The 19,462-nt window shown below is 37.5% G+C and overlaps 1 protein-coding gene across 4 annotated transcripts in view; it reads left to right on the top strand.

Annotated features, from left to right (window-relative positions):
* The window catches only part of LDB3 (LIM domain binding 3), a 122,005-nt gene that overhangs the window by 52,994 nt on the left and 49,549 nt on the right, over positions 1-19,462 (top strand). For 2 of the 4 annotated variants that reach the window (XM_042862728.1, XM_042862729.1), the window contains exons 5-6: positions 10,685-10,707; positions 13,681-13,884. In XM_042862728.1, coding sequence (XP_042718662.1) covers positions 10,685-10,707; positions 13,681-13,884 — 227 coding nt within the window. Of the gene's footprint in view, positions 1-5,195; positions 5,603-10,684; positions 10,708-13,680; positions 13,885-19,462 lie in introns of all 4 variants that reach the window. The other 2 variants (XM_042862727.1, XM_042862725.1) reach the window with 1 other exon arrangement.

Raw genomic sequence — 19,462 nt, 5'->3', positions numbered from 1 at the left:
GTAAGGAAGGACAATAGGATTTTTCCTATCTATCCCAAGTAATACATTCTCTAATTACCTTTTTGAGCTGATTGATGTTACAGATGGTACAAGTTCTGCAACTATAAGTATGGCTTCAGCTGAGCTGCAAGATATTACTGAAAATAAGAGTTAAACTGATTTGCAGTTCCAGTATTTTCTTCTCTAACATTAGTCTTAAACTTGAAACAGTTTTGATTTGTGATGTTTTAATCAGATATGTCACCACAGATGTAGCATAGGTGGAGGAGGAGGAGATAACTATGGCTAAGAGCATTCAAACAGAGAGAAGAGTAGGTATGAATCCAAGGACTTGAGATGAAGCCATTACCAGTCAGTGAGCTGCTGCCAGCTTTTCAAGCGTGCATAATAGAGGCGAGGATTCAGCTCAGTGCAGTTCAAAGTAGTTGACCCGAGCCTTTAAGGCTAAGCACTGATTTAACATTTTTCCCTTTGTGTAAAGGTATTAAGAAAGCCTCTTTAATTGTTATAATATAACTACCTTCCTGAACACACACATTACAGAATCCCATTGAGGATCTCATAATGTTAAGGACTTGTTTCCTGACAAATTTAGGTACCCATGTGGCTAAGAGAAAATAGATGAAGGGAGGATAGGTCTCTTTAGCAAGCTGTACTATGGAAAAGAAGGCTGAGCCAAAAGCTATTTGTTGAGTGTCTTTGAGCAGACTCATTTAATGCCATTGTGCCTCTATTTTCTTTTATATAAAAAGCTTAAAGTAACACCTTTTTCTTGGGCATGCTGGGAGGTCAAATTCATTACTGTAGTGGAAGAGATGTAAAACCATTCTCCCAGAAGTGCTAAAAGCCAGAGTCATTTATAATAAAGGCTGTATGGACTATAAGAAAGAGACAAAAGGTACTTGAGCTTTCAAAAAAAGGGGACCTGAGAAACTGGTGAAGTATTTTTCTATATAAATGTTTCTCGCTTCTCCAATATATAAAAGCAGAATTTGCTCTTCACAGAAATATCTATAAGAAAAAGAACTAATAATATTGCAGAATAGAAACTGAACTGATTTGTTGCTTCCTTGAATTCCCAAATGTTTGAGATTCCTCTGCATTTGTCAGTTTTAAGCTCATTCACTGCCATTACGCTGGGAAATTAAAACCCAGTTTTCCCTCGCAGTAGGAGATTTCTGCAAGCCCACTGCTCAGTGCCAGAGCCTCCTCTTCTGGTCGGCTGAAGAGTAGCAACACACTGGCATAGTTGTAAACGTCATCTTGCCCTTCCAGCCGCAGTGATGACAAGGCAGATTGGGATGAGAGACAGTTGGGAAACAAGGGGGTGCTTGTTACTGTTGGCTGTGTTTCCTGAGAAGTAATGCTGCTACTCAGCATTAGAAATCTGAACTTCATATTTCAAAAACTGTTTTCCTGTATTGATCTGCTGTCGTGACTGACCTGAAAGAAAAAAATAGAGAAGGAACAGTATTTTATTCTAAGATATAGTCCCAGGAACAATCCCAGGATGAGGGATCACAACAGCAAAGAGATAGTAAGGTGATTATTGGGCAGAATATGGAAAAGAAATTGTATCACTGCTCTTTTATCCACTTCGTGTTTCATCCCTTTCTCCCCAGATAAGGGGAAACACCCTACACTTGAACTAACACGAGTATTAACTTAAAGTGGAGAATGCTAACCTGGCACTGCTGGGTTACTATGAACTCTAGTAATGAGTTGCTAGTGTGCTACTCTTCCAGCTAGAAATTGCTTGTGGAATGAAAGCAAAGGTTCGTTTATGTCGTAAAGCTTGGTAAAATCATCAGCCATTGTTTCTTAGGGCTTCCCTGTAATTTTCCTTTCACTTACTGTTAGTGTTCAGTAACACTAAAATAATGAAAATGAGTTCTGATTAATGAAATATCTGGATTTTAGTTCACTAGCAGTTCTATAATATGGATGCTGTATAGTCAGATCTATTTGCATGTCCTTTTATTCCAAGGTTTAGAAAGGAAGTTCACAGTAAACATAGATAGAAGCCAATGATTTTTCAATGTAACAAACTAATATAGCTCCTTCAGATACTTTTTCTAGTCAATCACCTCTGTACTGTTTTATTATTTGTCCCCTTTCAGCTAGCACGTAACGTTCGTTTGCACAAGTGGTGACTTAGCTTGAGAACACAGCTTTGTGTGTTTGCTGCTTTTAAAAAACATTTTGAGAGACAATAAGTGCTTTCTATTTATTCAGTAATACTTGGAAACATGCAGTAGGCCACTTAAGACTGGTGGGTTGCTGTTTTCAGCGTCGCAGTATGATGATTGGAGCATGTAATTCCATTTTATTTATTAACTTTAAAAGGAATAGCACTTCACATTTATTTCTACAGCCCCAGGCAGCTATTAATGCCAGCTAAAATCTCTTCATGTTTATTAACGAACAAGTTCTAAGTTCATTTTATTGGACTGCAATATTTGGTTCAAAACATTCTAAATGTATTAATCTTATAATTCTCTCCCACATATTTAGCTTTGTTGGATGGGTTAGTTCTTCTACAATTAGTTATAACTGATCAGTTCATATTATCTTGATTTTCCAAATATACTCAACCTCCCTAAATCTTAAATATGCAATATAGAAAAATCTAAGAGGATAAAGTAAAATATATATCTTTCTAGTGAACCTCAGTATCGAAGTAAAGAAGTTTAATGATAACCTATACCAGCAAACATAGAGAATCAGAGGCTAAATTTTTTGCAGGTGTATGGCTCATGTAAGGCTATGGGGAAGTGCATGTAGTATGTTAAATATGGCAAACACAGCAGTGCCAGTCCAAAGCAGGCAAAATGTCCCTGTAGGTTACTACCTGCTCTTGTACTAGCTTTCACTGAGAGCAGCTTGTGAGCTCTGTCCTTTCTTCAGAGTTGTGTCCCCTTCTTGTTCCTGTCCCCCAAGGTGGACTGCAGCCTCCAGCTGGCTGGATCTCTGAACTGTGAGTGTGTGGGTACCTGGGCACCTGTTACAGCTGCAGGTACAGAGAGAAACATGGGAGTGATCCTACTCTAGAAAAACATGCAGAACCCAATTTAGACTGGAGCCAGGATTCTAAGCCTCTCAGATAAAATTCAGGTGGTAATTATGGGCTCTAGAGAAACCTGTAAGTTGCGAAGCACTAAAATATTTTGTTGGGCATCTCAGCTATAGAATATCTTATCCAAATTACATAATTACAGACACAAAAAATATAATAAAGTAGCTACTTTTGAAACATTTTAATTCCTTATTTTAAAAGATGCACAGAGTGAGTTGAACTCAGGATTCTAGGTTCAAAAAGCAAGCATGGGAAAAATGTTATTAGTATTAGTATTAGAATTTTGCTTGTCACTGAGCCTTTAAGATTTTAACTTCTGTGTTTTCCCTTCATTGCCAGAAGGGCTGTCAAAAATTTTTTATTGTAAAAATTGTTTTACTTACTCTTCTCGTCAACCACAGCTTTGACAAGAGCATTAGATATTTCAGAGTACGCCATTAAATGTTGAGAACTGTTTAAAGTCACAGAAGTGAATGCCTCTGAAAACCTTTTTTTCCTCAAACATGGAACACTTCTGCATCATACCCTAGATCGGGTAATTTTTATAATTGATCATGCTAACATTTTCTTCATGTTGCATGAGGAAACCTTCCCAAAGCTACAAATGCAAAACATTTTCAAAGATGCTGCGTGTAGGGAGCATGAACTGCTGAACAGACGAGTTAAAACATGAAGATGGTGCTTTGCTTAAATGAAAAAAGGAAACTTCAGAGTTAGGTATTGTCAAGACAAAGAGCTGACAAGTAGACTGGTAAAAAGTGTTTTTTTTAATATACATATCCAAAGCACTAGTAGTTTTCTATTATTGTAATATTACATAAAAAGAATAAGAAAACAGAGAGCAAAGTCATAAAAGGCCCACCTGAAAGAGCAGTTTATATCACTCTTTGATAAAATTGTTCATACTATAAGCAGGCAGCCTTCCAAAAAACACAGAACTGCAGTCACTGCACCCTGCCTGTAGCTGGAACCAAAGGGTGGTTTAACCCTAAGTGTGCTCAGTGTGTCCTGTGAAGTGCTCAGTGCTTTCCAGTTCCAATGATTTAGATGGTGCTATACCAAAATAAGTTTGAACTGAAGGGCAGAAAAAGGAAAAGGATGTTTTAGCTAATGTGAGAACAGAAGTTTTACATGCACTTTCTAACTGATGTTCAGGTGGGTTTTTTGATAAGTATTACTTCTTCATGTTGCAGGAGAAGCATTATTTTTCTATTTTGATATTACCCTTTACTTCAGTTGCACTAAACTGCATTAATAGTAAATCATGTATTAAAATGAAGCATAGTACTGTCTTATACAAGTTTACTAGTTTCTGCTAGTACACTTCTAATTTGAGAATCAGCACAGACATTTGTGAGTGTAGTTATTGTTAGGAGAGTTTACTGTGACTTTGACTGCAGTCCTAGTTAGAAACACTATCTGGGATGTAGCCATAGGATCATAAAGCCATCAGCCATGTACTCATGCACACACTCATTCAAGTGGAAATTATACAGAAATTGTCAGAATATAGAGGCATTTTGTCTGTAGAACAGATATCTATTCTTGAATCCATTTGGTCTATTTGCTAACAATGATGCATGGCCTAATCAGCATGAACCAAAGCCTGTGAAAGCAATGCAAGGTGTGGGCTTCAATAACTTTAAGTGTACTCATGAAAAATAGAATTGTGTGGTTTAGAATAATTATGTTTTTGTAATAATAAGATTGACTTTTATGTTTGTATATCATTTCAGATAGTTCTGACCTTAGGATATTCTTTAAGTTTTCTTAATTATCTTAGAAACTAATAGACAGTGTTGTATTTGTATACAATCATTGCTATGAAGCTGACCAATAGCAAATGCTCTTCTAATAATAAGCTTTAATTTGTTGGTTTGAACTAAAAAAAGGATAAAAAGTGCTTGAGTATGTTTTACTTCCCTGATTTTGAAACAGTGAGCTTCTTTGTTGAAAATCTTCCCTGAAAGGTTGGATGTTTTGGCACTTAATCCGTTTGTTGCTAGTTTATCAATATGTTTAGAAAGCAGTGATTGCAGATGTATTATTTTTTGCATGTGTTCTATGATTGCTCTTTTCTTTTTTTTTCTTTTCTTGGCCTGCATGTTTGCTACTACAGGAACCTGCTTGGGAAATCAATGGCAACAGAGCAACCTTCAGTCCTCTAACTAACACGGCGACTGGGCCTATGGGTAGTGTTTTAGCAACCAATGGAACATTTTCAGGCTACTTCAACAAGGAAGAGATCAGCTTTTCAAATAGCTCTTCTTACTTAAAGACTACTGCAGTTAGATCTTCCATGTCCTCTCAGTCCGTGACTCCTGACGTTTCACCTGCAAAGAGTAATCTAGGTTCAAAACTAAGCCCTCTACTGACTGATGGCAATAGTCCTGTACGCCAGCTGAGCCCTGCAAGGCAATATAACAACCCTATTGGCCTTTACTCAGCAGAAACTCTAAGGGAAATGGCTGAGATGCATAAATTAAGTCTCAGACGGAGGGCTTCAGAAGGTGGACTTCCTATAGGGTAGGTAACGTGGTAAAATATTTCATGTTTCAATAAATTCATAGTAATATTCAAACAAGATTTTGTTGGAAAATGAATGTAATAGTACCTGCCCTGTTGTTCATTTGTGTTGTAGTCATGATTGAAGTTTGGAACGATTTTTAAACTGTTTAGTACCTCCAAAAACATATTCACAGTACCATTACAGAGTAAGGTCTTTGTTATCTGAATTGCAATATGAATTGGCAATAATCATCAGAGCATGAGAAGAACCACAGTGACAGTGGCATCTGTAATCTAGTCAGAGCTGTGGCATTTTCAGTTTTAAAATGATGTTTGTATTCTCCTAGAACAAAGTATCCCTACCAGCCATTACAGAAGCAGCTACAGTAGAGATTTGACCCTTTACTACTTTCCTAAGGAAGAACTGCTTTGACCAGCAAGCCAGACAAGCTAGTGCACTGCAATGTCCTGCTTTAATCCCTCCCTTGTATGTATTGGCTTCCTTACGTAAAATGAGTTAAAGTGCCATTTGTTGAATCCTCTGGTTTGAACATAATCTGTCTTACATCTGATTGTTGTGTTCTTAACTAGTATACTAAGAAGGCATGATCTGCAGATGCTCCCTACAAAGTTTGATGTCACACTGTCAAGGTTTTCAGTGTGTTAATGTATTCCAGAGAACTGCGTTACTCTTAGGTATGTGACGTAACTCAGACTGCAGCATGTGAGGAGAAAAGCAATGAGAAATGAGTTCTCCTTTTTCTGCCTTCACGAATTAATCTGCTACTATATTTATTTTGTTTATTCATGCCTATTTTAAAATGAAGTTTTATCTTGGGAATATGGGAAAATTCCCTTCTTCAATAGGAGCAAATTGTTTACGCGAGACAACAAAAATTTCAGGCAATCTATTCAAGATGTGATTATAAATGCACCTTTTCAACTACTTTATATGCAAATGCAGAAGAGTTTCACTTTTTGCTACAGTAAAATGTAAGGGTTTAAAGTTTTTGGAAAGGATATTTTATTCCTATGAAAGAGCATGTATAAATGCTTTAGGTGGTTTCTTCTGGTTCAGATAATTTATTGTAATTCTCTTGGGCATTCGTGATAATGATGTCTGGAGCAACTCCCATGTGAAGAAAGGCTGAGGGACCTGGATCTGTTCAGCCTGGAGAAGGCTGAAAGGAGATCTGATCAATGTTTATATGTAACTAAAGTGCAAGAGGCAATTGGATGAGGCTAAGCTCTTTTCAGTGATGTGTAGTAAAAGGACAAGGAGCAATGGCCACAAACTGGAACATAGGAAGTTCCATGCGAATAGGTGGATTAACTTCTTTACAGTGAAAGTGACAGAGCACTGCAACAGGTTGCTCAGAAAGGCTGTGGTCTCTCCTTGTTTGGGGATATTGAAGATCCATCTGGATGCCTACCTGTGCAATCTATTGTAGGGAACCTCCTTTAGCAGGGAGGTTGGACTTGGTCTCTAGAGTTCTCTTCCAACTCCTGCAATTCTGTAATTCAGTGATTCAGCATTTCCGCTCCTAATAACTTATCAGAAGAAATCCTACACTCTCTTTGCATGCTGGATAATTAAGAAGGGCAATTCATGCTTAAAAGAAAGCAGGATCATAGGCAAGGTCAGCCAAGTATGCCTCAAAATGCTTCTCATTTACAGTTTTCTTGAGGAAAGCTAATTGAAACACTGAGCAACTGGGGAAAGGACCAGCTCAGCCCAGGGAGCACAGGTGAAGGCAATTCAGCTGTGTGACAGGAAGGGATGGAGCCTGGCTGCACCTCTCTTAGACCCCTTTTAAGGGCTGACTGCCACTGGGGAAGGATCTCTGGTTGGAGATCCCTCCTTGGTGAAGTTTTCCCCTGTGAACCTGGAATCTTCTGATACAGAGCAATGTTCCTCCCTTCCTGTATAACACCTTTCTATCATGCCAGTCCTTCCATCATCACACCTCTGTTGTGACGCCTTTCCCTCGTACTGATCTATCCAATTGCTACAGCAATTCTGTCTTTGTTCTATGGTTTTTCCATGTTGTACACATAATCAAAATGTACAAGGGCTGCTCCAAAAGTAATGCCTCCTATTTTATTATGTGGGCCCACAGTATCAGAGGTGGATACTGATGGTATGGAAGTGGAGATTGAACCTTCCCATCAGTACTTCATTAATTTTTTTTCATGTGTGATAGATGGCAGCAGAGGGGCAGTCTGACAGAATGGCACTTGACATGGAAGTGTGTATGAACTTGAATGACAAGACAGTATATGAAAAAATCATATAAATGTTCTGTTTAAAAAAACAAAACCACATTAAAACTGCCTTTATCCCATCTTCTCAGGTAATTCTCTGAGGTTTAGAGCATTCTAAATCTGTTTACATGCAAATAAACTTATGAATACATTAAATATTTCCCAATCCCAGTGGAGTGTTAACCATAAAATGAGAGGCATCATTCTAATCGCTCTTAGTGAAGTGATAGTAAGGTGAAATACGTAACTACCTTGGGACTTTGTATCATTCATGTTTGTCTCCATTTTGTTATGTGAAAGAGCATGCAAGGAAGGCACTCTGAGCCCTGCAAAATCCATTCTAGACTTTGTTGCTTTGGATGAGATACTGTATAGAGGTCGTGAGATTCTGAAACTTCAAAACTGCATTCATGGGCATGCACTTATCAGTGGAGTAAAACCTATAAGAAAATGCAGGTTTGGGGGTAAATTTGAAGATGCATTTTGTTTCGATTGGTTGAAATACAAATTCAATTTGCTGTTTTCACCAAATCATTTAAGCTCAGTTGTGTGAATTGCTGTCAGAGGTTTCACCGCGAAAAATCCTGTCAGTAAGCTAAAACTAATTTTGAGATTTATTCTGAAGAAGTCAAGGAAACATAGAGCATTTGTTGCTCTGATGCACTTTTACATAAAGAGTTGAGAATCCTGAGCCAGGGTAAAAAAACACGGAGTTGGTTCATTAGAAGTGCAGAACTTTATGCTCCTGAAGGGGAACATTAGTAAATGTGAAGAATGAGTGACAACTTCTAACGCGTTCTTTTTCATTCCAGTGTAAGTTAGTTTTCACATTGTAGGTCAAGGGCTGTTGATACCTGTCCTGCACGTACTTGCCAGGTGGCTTGGGTTACTTGCTTCTTACTGCGTGACCCCCGTGAGCAGCAAGTTGGGTCCTTCATGTGTCCATATTTAGGATTAAGCTTAAATAGTGTGTGGCTCAGAACCAGAGAGGATTTTCTCATAGCATACCGAATATAAACAAACTCCTCTTTGAAGGAAACCGATAACACCTTCACACCTAAAAAAAAAAATCTTTGATATGTGGCTGTTGAGCTGTTCTTAGTATACACATGTAATGATTTTCATCTTTGCACATATTTTTGTTTTTGTAATATATCCTTTCATTAAAACCAATGGTAAGGATCCTGTAGTTCTGTCATTGTATGTGTAAAGCAAAGACTTGGATTAGAAGATTAAAGCATCCACCAGAATCCACTTCAGAAAATGATACTCTTACACCGTATTTCTTTGTAAATGAGTGCCCAGCTGTCGTCCTGTAGGTACCTAAAATGGACATAGGATCAGTGATATGCTTACAGGCTACAGCTTGTTCCTAATATAGCTCTGCTGGTTCCTGTAACAGATTGTTATATTTGGCTTTATGTAGGGTTTATAAAATCAGAAGAATATTCCTGAGTCTGAGAGGCTGAAGAACAGTAATTGCAGAAGGTGGTCTGTTATGTCCTTTCCGTGGAAATGCAGAAGTACAAATCCTTTACTGCAGTTCTGACTCACAAGAGGATTTTTTCAGTCATGAGAAATGCATCAGGGTGAACCAATTGCAAAATGCTTGTATGTTTAAAAAAAAAAATAAATAAATAAAAGGCAGCATATCAAAGATTCCCCAAAAGAAAAAGCCTAACATTCTGGCTTGAATGTCAATCTAAAATTGCTGTCCAGTGCTTTGTATCAGTCCCACATCTGCTCCGGATCCAGCACTGCAGTAGCAAGTTGGAAGGGGTAGTGCCCAGTAACTGTGTTGCATGAAGCTAAATAAGAAGAAATGATTACGAATTGATTCTGAACTCTTTGTTATTCATTTGCTCAAATTATGATGCATTTCTCCTCATCTGTGAATATCATCTAAGCTTTGAAGGAAGTAAAGGAAAATATACATGCAGCCCATGAAAGCCATTGTTGAAATCAACAGAAGTTATTAGCAATGACATAAAATATGACAGTCTGAGCATGCTCTCTTCATTGCTCCCAGCTTTGACTGCATAAGACTTATGTTTTCAGCTTGGTATTGTGTTTCTTTTGGAATTACCATTCAAGTCACAGTCTCTTCTTGCTTATGGAGTGAAGCAGAATACACCATGTGTTTTTTCAGGCTGTGTACATTGCACAGGAAATAAAGTATTCAGATAAGGATTGCAAAAAAAATACAGACCACAAGGACTGTCTTCGCAGTGAGAAAATTAGGAATATCTATGCTTAAATTAATTGGCTTACACCGTTGCCGGCATAATGTATGTGCAATAGAATTTCAGCCAATAGCTTGTTAAATAATAAGGCATATTCCTCAATTTTAGATTTAAAAAATTTTTTTAATATTCTCCAGCAAGTAAGACAAAAAAGTCAATCTTGCAATACTGATTTTGAGGATGACCTGACTAGAACAAATTTCACCCCTGAATATTTAGTACCTAAGGGATGAATATAATCTCTATAACACATTTACTATTTTTAGTTGAGAATATAATCTGCAAACACTTTTTTTTCCTACCATACACTTTGATAACAGCACATTCAGGGATGTACAGTAATAACATCATGCTCAAGGGTCAGCCAAAATGCCATAGTACCTACTAAATCCATGTAGATAAACTATAATCCCTGCATTTTTTCCTTTCTTAATCATGTTGGGGTTTTCAGGCATACATTTATTTTTGCTCTTATTTGCAGATGGTCTTAAAGCTTTAGTAAGCTGTAACTACCTTTTCCTTTTGCACTGTAAAAACTACTGATACTTTCTGTTTGGTTATGATGTTGTTTGTTCTCTTTCTCTTCTTTTAGGTTATAACCAACACCACTTCCAAGTTAGTATTATTCATATAGTGCTAAGTATTTGTGTTATGCTGTATGTGTGAAGATTTGCTTTCTGGGGTAGCATGATCCCTGATTTTCCTGCTGTGTCTTGCTTACAAGCATTTTTTTTAAAAGTCTTGTTGGCTTGGCAAGCATCATATGTTGCCATTGTTGTGCAGAGGTGCTCTGTTCTAAGCACATGATGTGTTTAGCATTTCTTGGTGGTGTTTTAATTCTGCAAATGGACTTAGCATCTGTGCTTAATTAGTTCCTGTAGATGCTTTCAGACTTGCTCATCTCTACAGTCATGATTGGATTCCTTCTAACTTTATGTAGTCTGTGACTTTAGGATTCATCAGAGTCTTTTTAGGGGCATTATTTGTGATGTGTTTTTGTCTAAGCATTAAGATAATTTCTTAAGCCACACTCCATTAGAATTCGAATTTAGGCTGACAATAGATATTAATACTGAAAAGAACTAAAAAGAAACTTACTCTAATTGAAAAAAAATCATCCCCAAATAAGTATACATGTTTGACTTGGAATTGTGATTGATTTGCTTTATTAGTGAAGTTTACAGATACTCAGCTCTGATCTTGTTTTCCAAGATGAGGGCAAAGAATTCTCCCTAAAGTCCTCTTCTGTCTCTGAGCTGAATGTTGTCAATAAATTGCTGAAGAGACTGGGCTAAATTCAGCTTAAAATAAGTAACTGTTTTAATTAAATGTCAAATTTAAACTGATAAGAGAAGGTTGCTACTAGAATATATAAAATTGAAATAATATTTAATACTTGAAATTTACACTGGACAGGCATTTTCTGTTGATTTCAGTGAGGTGTTGGAGAAATGTCATGTGACCGATGTAGCTCCTTTGGACAAATAAAGCTCTTGACACCTTACAGTGATAATTGTTCTGACTGCATTGGAAAGCAGAAGTCACGTTGTAAGGGTGTCACTGCCTTTCTTTGGTGTTTATTTTTACATATCTTTACGTGTCTTCTTTTATAGCGTCAGTTTTAATCTCCATCTTTTTGTTCACAGTCTTCTCAGATCCTGGCTTTAGGATCTCTATTAAGCCTTGTAGTGTGGGGAAATGAGAACAGTAAATTCAGGATCTTGGGGACCGATGTGTTTGTAATGAGTAGATGATTGCTGAGAATATCACAAAGCAAAGAGATACAGTTAGAGTAAGGCATGTGCATGCTGTAAAGTCAAGTATAACATGCTGGACATCTCTGCACATCACCTTTCGACAGATGATGTCATTAGAATAGTAATACAATGTTGGAGAACAGTTGATGAAGAGGTGTTTTAGATGTGAAAATGTATTTTTATGCGTTCAGGGAAAAGTGAAAATCATCTCTTAATTCAGCTTTCCATTTTCCTTCCTTATAACGTTGATGTGTGTCATTAAAGGCTACGGCTGTAGTACAGCATGTGCTTATTTATGTCTCTGTTCCTTGAGCATGTTGCTGTTTTTGTTCTGTAGAGTATTGCTGAATGACATGTAACTGCCTCTCTCCTACTGCCCATCTGCAGTCAGGGCATCCCACCACAGAGAAAGCTTAAAGCATAGTGGAGTCTCCTGGCTGGATTCAGTGATGGAGCATCATCTTTGTTAATCATTGGAAGACTGTCCGATGGTTGCCATCTTTATTTTCTTTTTTCCTCAATGCAGTGTTGGATGTTCAGATTTAGTGCTCAGACACACTCCATGGCTCACTCATGACCGACAGGAACAGTATTGTTCCACTACCAAAGCAGGTGTAGTTCAGTTACAGGAAAGAATTCAGCAGAAGACTTAATATAGTCAATATGATCTAATGGTTTTAGGTTGAAAATGAAACTTATTCTATTCAGATTGGATTACATTTCTCAGAATTACTGCACTACTGCTGCTGCTGTTTTGGGCAGGAGGGTTACATCCTTTCTTAGCTTTTGGCTCAGTTCAAAATGAAATCTTTGTGAAATAGCTGCATTTCCCAAAGGATGGATTTCTCAGTTTTGCTTAGTCCTGGTGAGCATTCAGAAGCTGCACTGCTGTCATCCTCCTGCTGTTGGCAGGGTAGGATCAGCAGGCTGGATATTAATCTGATATTCCACAGGTTAAGGAAGGGCAGTTACTTCAGTGACTAACAGCTGAGGTTTTGATTTTTTTGTTAAAAATCCAGACAGTGCTCAGTCCAAACTGTAGGATGGTAACAGTATTCAGCTAGGCAGTACAAGGAAACTAGGTGCAATTTAGCTGAAGTACAACATTAAACCAACTCTTCCTTTTGCTATGGGAACTCCAATTATATTACTGATAGTTCAGTTTCTCAAGTTAAGTCTTCCCTCATAAACGAAGCCACTGGAAGAAGATGGCTGTATTTCCTCCAAATATGACCACAATGTTGATTGCACGATGAGATAATTAGATTTGAGACTGAACATTTATCATGTTATTGCAACACGTGGGCCTTCTGTAGAGCCTGAGAAGGGCTTTCAGCATGAAAAGGCACGAGTACTAAATTTCACTGTGATTAATTATGCTCAGTGATCTTCTAAATAATAGAGAAGCTGACATTTCTTCACCTCATTGTACTTTCCTAGTGCTGTGTATGACCTTCGTGGGGAGTTCGCTGATGTGAATACATCCATGGACATGCATACATACGTGTGCCTTTGCTTATGTGCATGAATACGATTACATATGCATGTAAGAGAACAATTTTAATGTATGTAAATATGAGAAAAACATAGGGATTTTTTATGAAGACAACTCTTCACCTTTTTTATCTGTCCAATAGCCAACACAAAGATGTCACTCATGAGTGCAGCCAGCTTTTAACTGTTACTCTTATTCTCTGAACTGAAGCTTTTGTGGTGAGATGCCATGAATACACATATACACTCCTGTGTTAGTTTTTCTCTCACTTAACTATCACACCTTTCTCCTTTCTTCCCCTCCCTTCCTGTTGAACCTCACTCTTGCACAATCCAGTACGGATTTCACGGAGCGTTTCAACCCCAGTGTCCTGAAGGACTCTGCCCTGTCTACACACAAACCCATTGAGGTGAAAGGCCTAGGCGGCAAGGCTACTATAATTCACGCCCAGTATAACACCCCAATCAGCATGTATTCCCAAGATGCCATCATGGATGCAATTGCAGGCCAGGCACAAGCCCAAGGTGGAGAATTTGCTGGGTAAGATTATTTCCTTGTGTGGAATGCTCTTTCTCTGCATGGAACATCTAATAGTCCCCATGTGCATGATGAGAGTTCTTCCTTGACTCTTCTTTTTTCTGGAGTATCTTTTCTGTGAAAAATACAAATCGATTCTAGGTACTGCTTGAAAGTGGGTTGTTTTTGTTTTTGTTTTTTTTGGTGTTTTTGTTTTTTTTTTCAGTTTAAAGGATGGATAACTAGCGTCTTAGTGTCTTAGTTTCAGTTGGGATGGAATTGAGCAAATGCAACTTTTTTTGGTATCTCGAATACCACAGGAAAAGATTTAGTGGTCTGTATGTGAAGATAGATGGCTTTTCACTTATCTTGACTATGCTTTGTAACAAACATTGAATTGAGAAAGGAAGGGGGGAGGGTTTCTATTAATAGTTAAAGAAGCCAAGTATTTACTTAGTGCTGACTTTGGTTTTATCCTTTATAATGGAAAATTGTATAGTACTATTCCCTTATCTAGTATATATACTGTATATATGCCTTATGCATATACTTTGTTATCCTTAGGACTATAGTAAAATTCATTGATTTTCAATAATTTTGTTTTTTCCAGTGCATGTTTCTGCTAATCTTGTCTGATAAACTTATCCACATTTGTGACTTAACTGAAATTATATGTGGCATAAGTGTAGCCCTGTTTCTTACTAGGTATGTTTGACCTAAAATAGAGCCTACCTTCTTATCACATGAATCTAAAATATAGGTAGAGAAACAAACATTAACATTGCTTCTTTCAAATTTGTTAGCTGTAAGCTTATTCATAATGCAGGCATTTTATAGATTTGCCTACACTCCCTTTACTGGCTATTTTCTCACTGAGAGATTTTTTTTTTCCCCACCAATATTATTCTGTTGTGTTCATAACTCCATAATATGCATCCCAAACAATTTGTTGGCTTGATCACAGCTCAGACATCCAAAGATGTAACTAAATTTAACAATTTAACAAAGTGCAATGAAAGAAGTTCTTTATATCTGTGGTTTCAATAAGGGTGTAGATTATAAGAACACTTTCTACCAGATGGTGTGGCATTGTATAATGGAAATTGTAATGCTTAAGAACTCCATTCCTAAGCTCAGCATTCACTTGACTCCAGAGGAAAATTCTGCTTCTATTCTTATATGTGGTCAGTTGCAGGAAACTTTCTAAGCCTACTGTGCTGTGTGTTACAGCCTGATTTATAAACTATTTTTTAAAAACTTCTAGCGCTTTAGTAACTAAACAAATTTCTCCATGTTATTTCTCAGTTATCCTACTATGATCACAACCTTTTAAATCTAGATAGAAAGATACAATCCTTGCTGATATTACTGCAACTCTTCAGGTTGCTAATAGATCAACTTGGAGGTAGAAGTTTGCTTCATGTGGAAATTATATTAGTATAGTATGAGAAGTTTGTCAAATAAAAGTAGACTAAATTATGTACTGATCCATTTGGTCCCAATTCTCTGCCTATCACAGTAACATGTGTTACTTTTCTCTGGGCTTCTAACTTTATATTACAGATAAGTTCTGAAGCCATGAGGTGGTATGTAATACAGCTGTGTATGTAATACAGTACTATGACTGGAGATCCAAAAGGCTTCTGTTCTGCACAGTAACTGCAAATACTGTTTACTTCTGGTATCAGTGAAAGTAGTATTAGGACAGGGATCCATCCTCCAGTTTAACCATTTGAAATCTGTGATCTTTTCTATCAGTAAGACCGGTATCAGGACTATGCTGTTTAGAAAATAACACAAATACTGGGTTGCCCTGGAGAACTTAAAGGAAAGCTTACAAATTACTTACACTACAATTATTCAGAACTCAAACTAAAACGTGAGGATAGCAATGTTCAAGTGCTCTGACTTCATATTTCATTGTATGTTGCTTTGTTACAATTAATTTTGATATACCAAGAACTAAGAGTTGATTGCAATAAAACCATGTGGTCAGGTATTTCAAGTACATTTCAGTAAAACCTCTTTTAGGTTCCATTATGCAGTTTCAGCCAAATTCACAATTCATGTAAGCAGATATAAATCCAACAGCTTTATCAGGATTAAGATCTTACAGTTCCGGTAGCAGAATCAATAATGTGACTGTATAAACTAAATGAAGTCTAGCATCTCTTTACAAAAGCTAGTTTGGCTGTATAATTCTCTGATCTGCAGGAACTGTTTCCTTTTACATCTCAAAGCATTGGTCAATAGCCAGAATTAGTCTAATATCCTGTGTTACAATATTTTGTTGTATGCTTATGTTAAGGGTAGAGCTATATAGTACTTCCAAAGTTTTTATTTATCGTCTTTCTACTTGCTTGCACTAAAACTGAGTCATGATTCAGTAAGTGATTCACAGGGTAAACCATATTTTATAATGAACTGCAAGATAAAATCACGTTTGGACATATCCAAAGAGATTTGACAGTCTTTTAAGCTTCTTTTAATGCTAATAACATCTGATCTGTATGGTAATGTGCAAAAAGAGATAACTTTCTATTGAATACTACTATAATATCTTAGGGTATTGTATTAAGAAAACTCAAAAGCTCTAATCCATTTTGACAGGCTTTTTTTTTTCAGTAATGCCATTCTGAGGTAACGTTTTAAGGATGCATGATATTTCTGCACATGTGTACCCAGATGGAAAAATTAAATTACGAAGAGGTATAAGAACTACTTATTAACATTGTTATGTATGTAGCTCAACTATCTGTGTGAGTCAAACGCCACATCTAGATTTAGGAAATGCTCATAATTATTGATGCCCTGTGTTTTGCACTTCCATGCTGAGTGGCTTAGATGTCCAAGATACCCATTTGCAATATAATTACAATTAAAAAAAAAAGAAAAAAGCCTGCTGCAGTTGGAAGAGTTGGAACTATTCCAATGTATTGCATTAATCTAGTTCAATTTATAGGAGCATATTTCACTCTTCTAGGGAGGTTAATTCACCAACCTCCATTTCCTGCCATAATCATCTACCACAAAGACATAAATATGTCATATTAATGCCATGTACTGCTACTATGAAATCTGTGGTCTAGTTTTTAGAAAAAATAGCATATCCATACATATACTTTTTAACTGTCTCTTTGCATCTTGGCTGTAATGTAAATATAAAGCAAGTGAGAGCATGTAAAGAACAGAATTTGAATAATCTGTGAGTTGCATACCACAACTGCCACAGGAGTACGTGGTTAAAATCAACAGTACTGCGTATATCCAGTTTGCAACAGACTGCAGTTCTAAAATTTGCTATCAGGTCTAGCAGGGTTGTTTTTTTCTTTTTTGAACTTCAGCACTGGAATACAAGTCTGAGGCATAAAGTAACTGTTGGCCAATTAAAGTAATCATCTAGCCTTTCCTCCCCCTAGGTATTTCCCTGCCCCCAGCAGAGGTTTTGGAATGGGATGATCTTCAAAGATCCCTTCCAAACCCCAGACATTCTGTGATTCTATTTGATAAGGCAAAAGATACTGCATGCTTAGCCAGTACGAAGAGGAATGCCTGAAGTGCAGCTGGGAACTTGAAAACTAGGTCACCTTTGGGGGAAGTTTCTTTTTTTCAGATCTTGAACTGAAGATTTATTTTTAGGGTCTTTTTCTCCAAAGCTCTGCTCCACCATGTAGTAATGAACTTGTGCCCAACTGAGTCCTCAAGGAAGTGAAAAGTCTGCATATGCTGGGGGTGTGAGAAATATAAATACTCTTAAAAAAATAAAAAATAATAAAAAAAATCCGAAGGTGTTGGGATATGAAACAGCCACATATCACACATGCTGTGAGTCTACAGCATATATAAGCGTGTGTCATGTTTCTGAAACACTTGCAGTCTTACTTGAAAAACACATCCATGCTATCACTAGTTGTGGATCCACTAAAAAAGTTTGTTATGCAATGCTGAAGCAGAGATGTGTCACCTGGAAAGTACTGACATTTAAGGTATTGCCAAATATACATATATATATATATATATATATATATATATATATATATATATATATTTAGTGTATGCTGTATGAGAGATGCTGTGATAGTAATGCCTTCCATTATATTAAGTTGGCCCTTGATATCAGAGGCAGATGTTGGTGGTATGGAATAGAGATTGAACCTTCCCACCAATGCTCCATTGAAGTTTGTTGCCACGTGACAGATGGCAGCAGAGGGGCAGTCTGACAGGTTGGAGTCTGACACGGCATGGAAGTATGTATGAAGCAGAAGAGTGGAACTGAATTCCTCTATGTGGAAAAATGGCACCCATTGATATTCGTTGATGGTTGCTGAATGTTTATGGAGATGAAACACTGGATGTTAGCATAGTAAAGCAGTGGCTGGCACATTTCAGCTCTGGTGACAGTGAAATGAAAGACCAGCCATGTTCTAGACAGCCATGCACACCTGTTGTATTATGAAATGAAGACTGCTCCAATGAGCTCATCCACATGAATTTGTGGGTTTATAACCAAGAGTTTGTACAGAACTGAATATCAGCTTAACTGTATTGCAAACGATGGAGGCAACACAGGAGTTGGATGACTTTTGTACCAGATGGTTTCCACAAATGCTTATACTGAAACAAAAGGACGCTGCATGCTAGTTGGTCAGGAATTGAACCAATAGAAGGCTGGAGGTGACTATTTCCCAGATCACATCATTACCAGTGATGAGACAGGGAGTCATCGCTACAAGCTGAAGTCAAAATGGTAGTCCATGGAGTGGTGATGTGAATTCCCCATTGAAGAAAAAGTTGGTTACACAGCCCTTGCCAGTTAAGTGATGTGTGCTCTTTCAGAGCAGGAAAGGCACAATCTTTGTGAATTTCCTGGGGCCCAGGCAAGCCGTCAGCTCTGACTGCTATGTCACAACACTGACTAAGCTGAGGGCTCAGACTTAACACTCAGGCCAGAGAAGAAGACAACCTTTCTCTTGCAACGCACAAATGCCAAGTCCCATACCAGTTTGAAGACTGTGGAAGAAACTGCCAATCTAAGCTGGACTGTCCTACAATACTCCCTGTATAGTTTGGGTTTGGCACCTTCTGGCTTTCACTTGCTCAGTTCAGTGGAGATAGACTGTGTGAGCAACGTTTTTCTAGCAACAATGCAATTGTAGCAGCTGTGAAACAGTGGATCACCTCTGCTGGAGCAAGTCTTTATGCGCATGGCATGCAGGCTCTTGTTCATTACTGGCAAAAGTGCATACTTAATAGAGATGACTGTTGAAAAACAGCATTATATAGCTAAGAATTTGCTCTCTCAAATAGTGTTATTGTATTCTTTGTATCTGTTGTAGTTTCCATGGTAATAAATAGGAGGCATTACTTTAGGATCTACCTCTATATATAGGATATCAGATATGCTTTTGGCTTTTTCATCATTCCTCGTCTGCTTTCAAATAGCAAAACCAACTTCCCTGTTGATTTCCTCTGCAACATGCAACATTTTCAGATAATACTAAATTAGAGCCTGAGCCAGAGAAGCAACTTCTACAGCAGGTGACCATTCCCTAAACTTTATAGCACTGAGTTATGGCCCCTATCTCTTGAGTCATTTCTCAAT

This window comes from Lagopus leucura, unplaced genomic scaffold (genome assembly GCF_019238085.1).
Source record: "Lagopus leucura isolate 7727_CA_CO unplaced genomic scaffold, USGS_WTPT01 Super-Scaffold_739, whole genome shotgun sequence".
Lineage (NCBI taxonomy): Eukaryota > Metazoa > Chordata > Aves > Galliformes > Phasianidae > Lagopus > Lagopus leucura.
The sequence above is the reverse complement of the archived record's forward strand: the minus strand, read 5'-3'. Positions and strand labels throughout refer to the sequence as shown.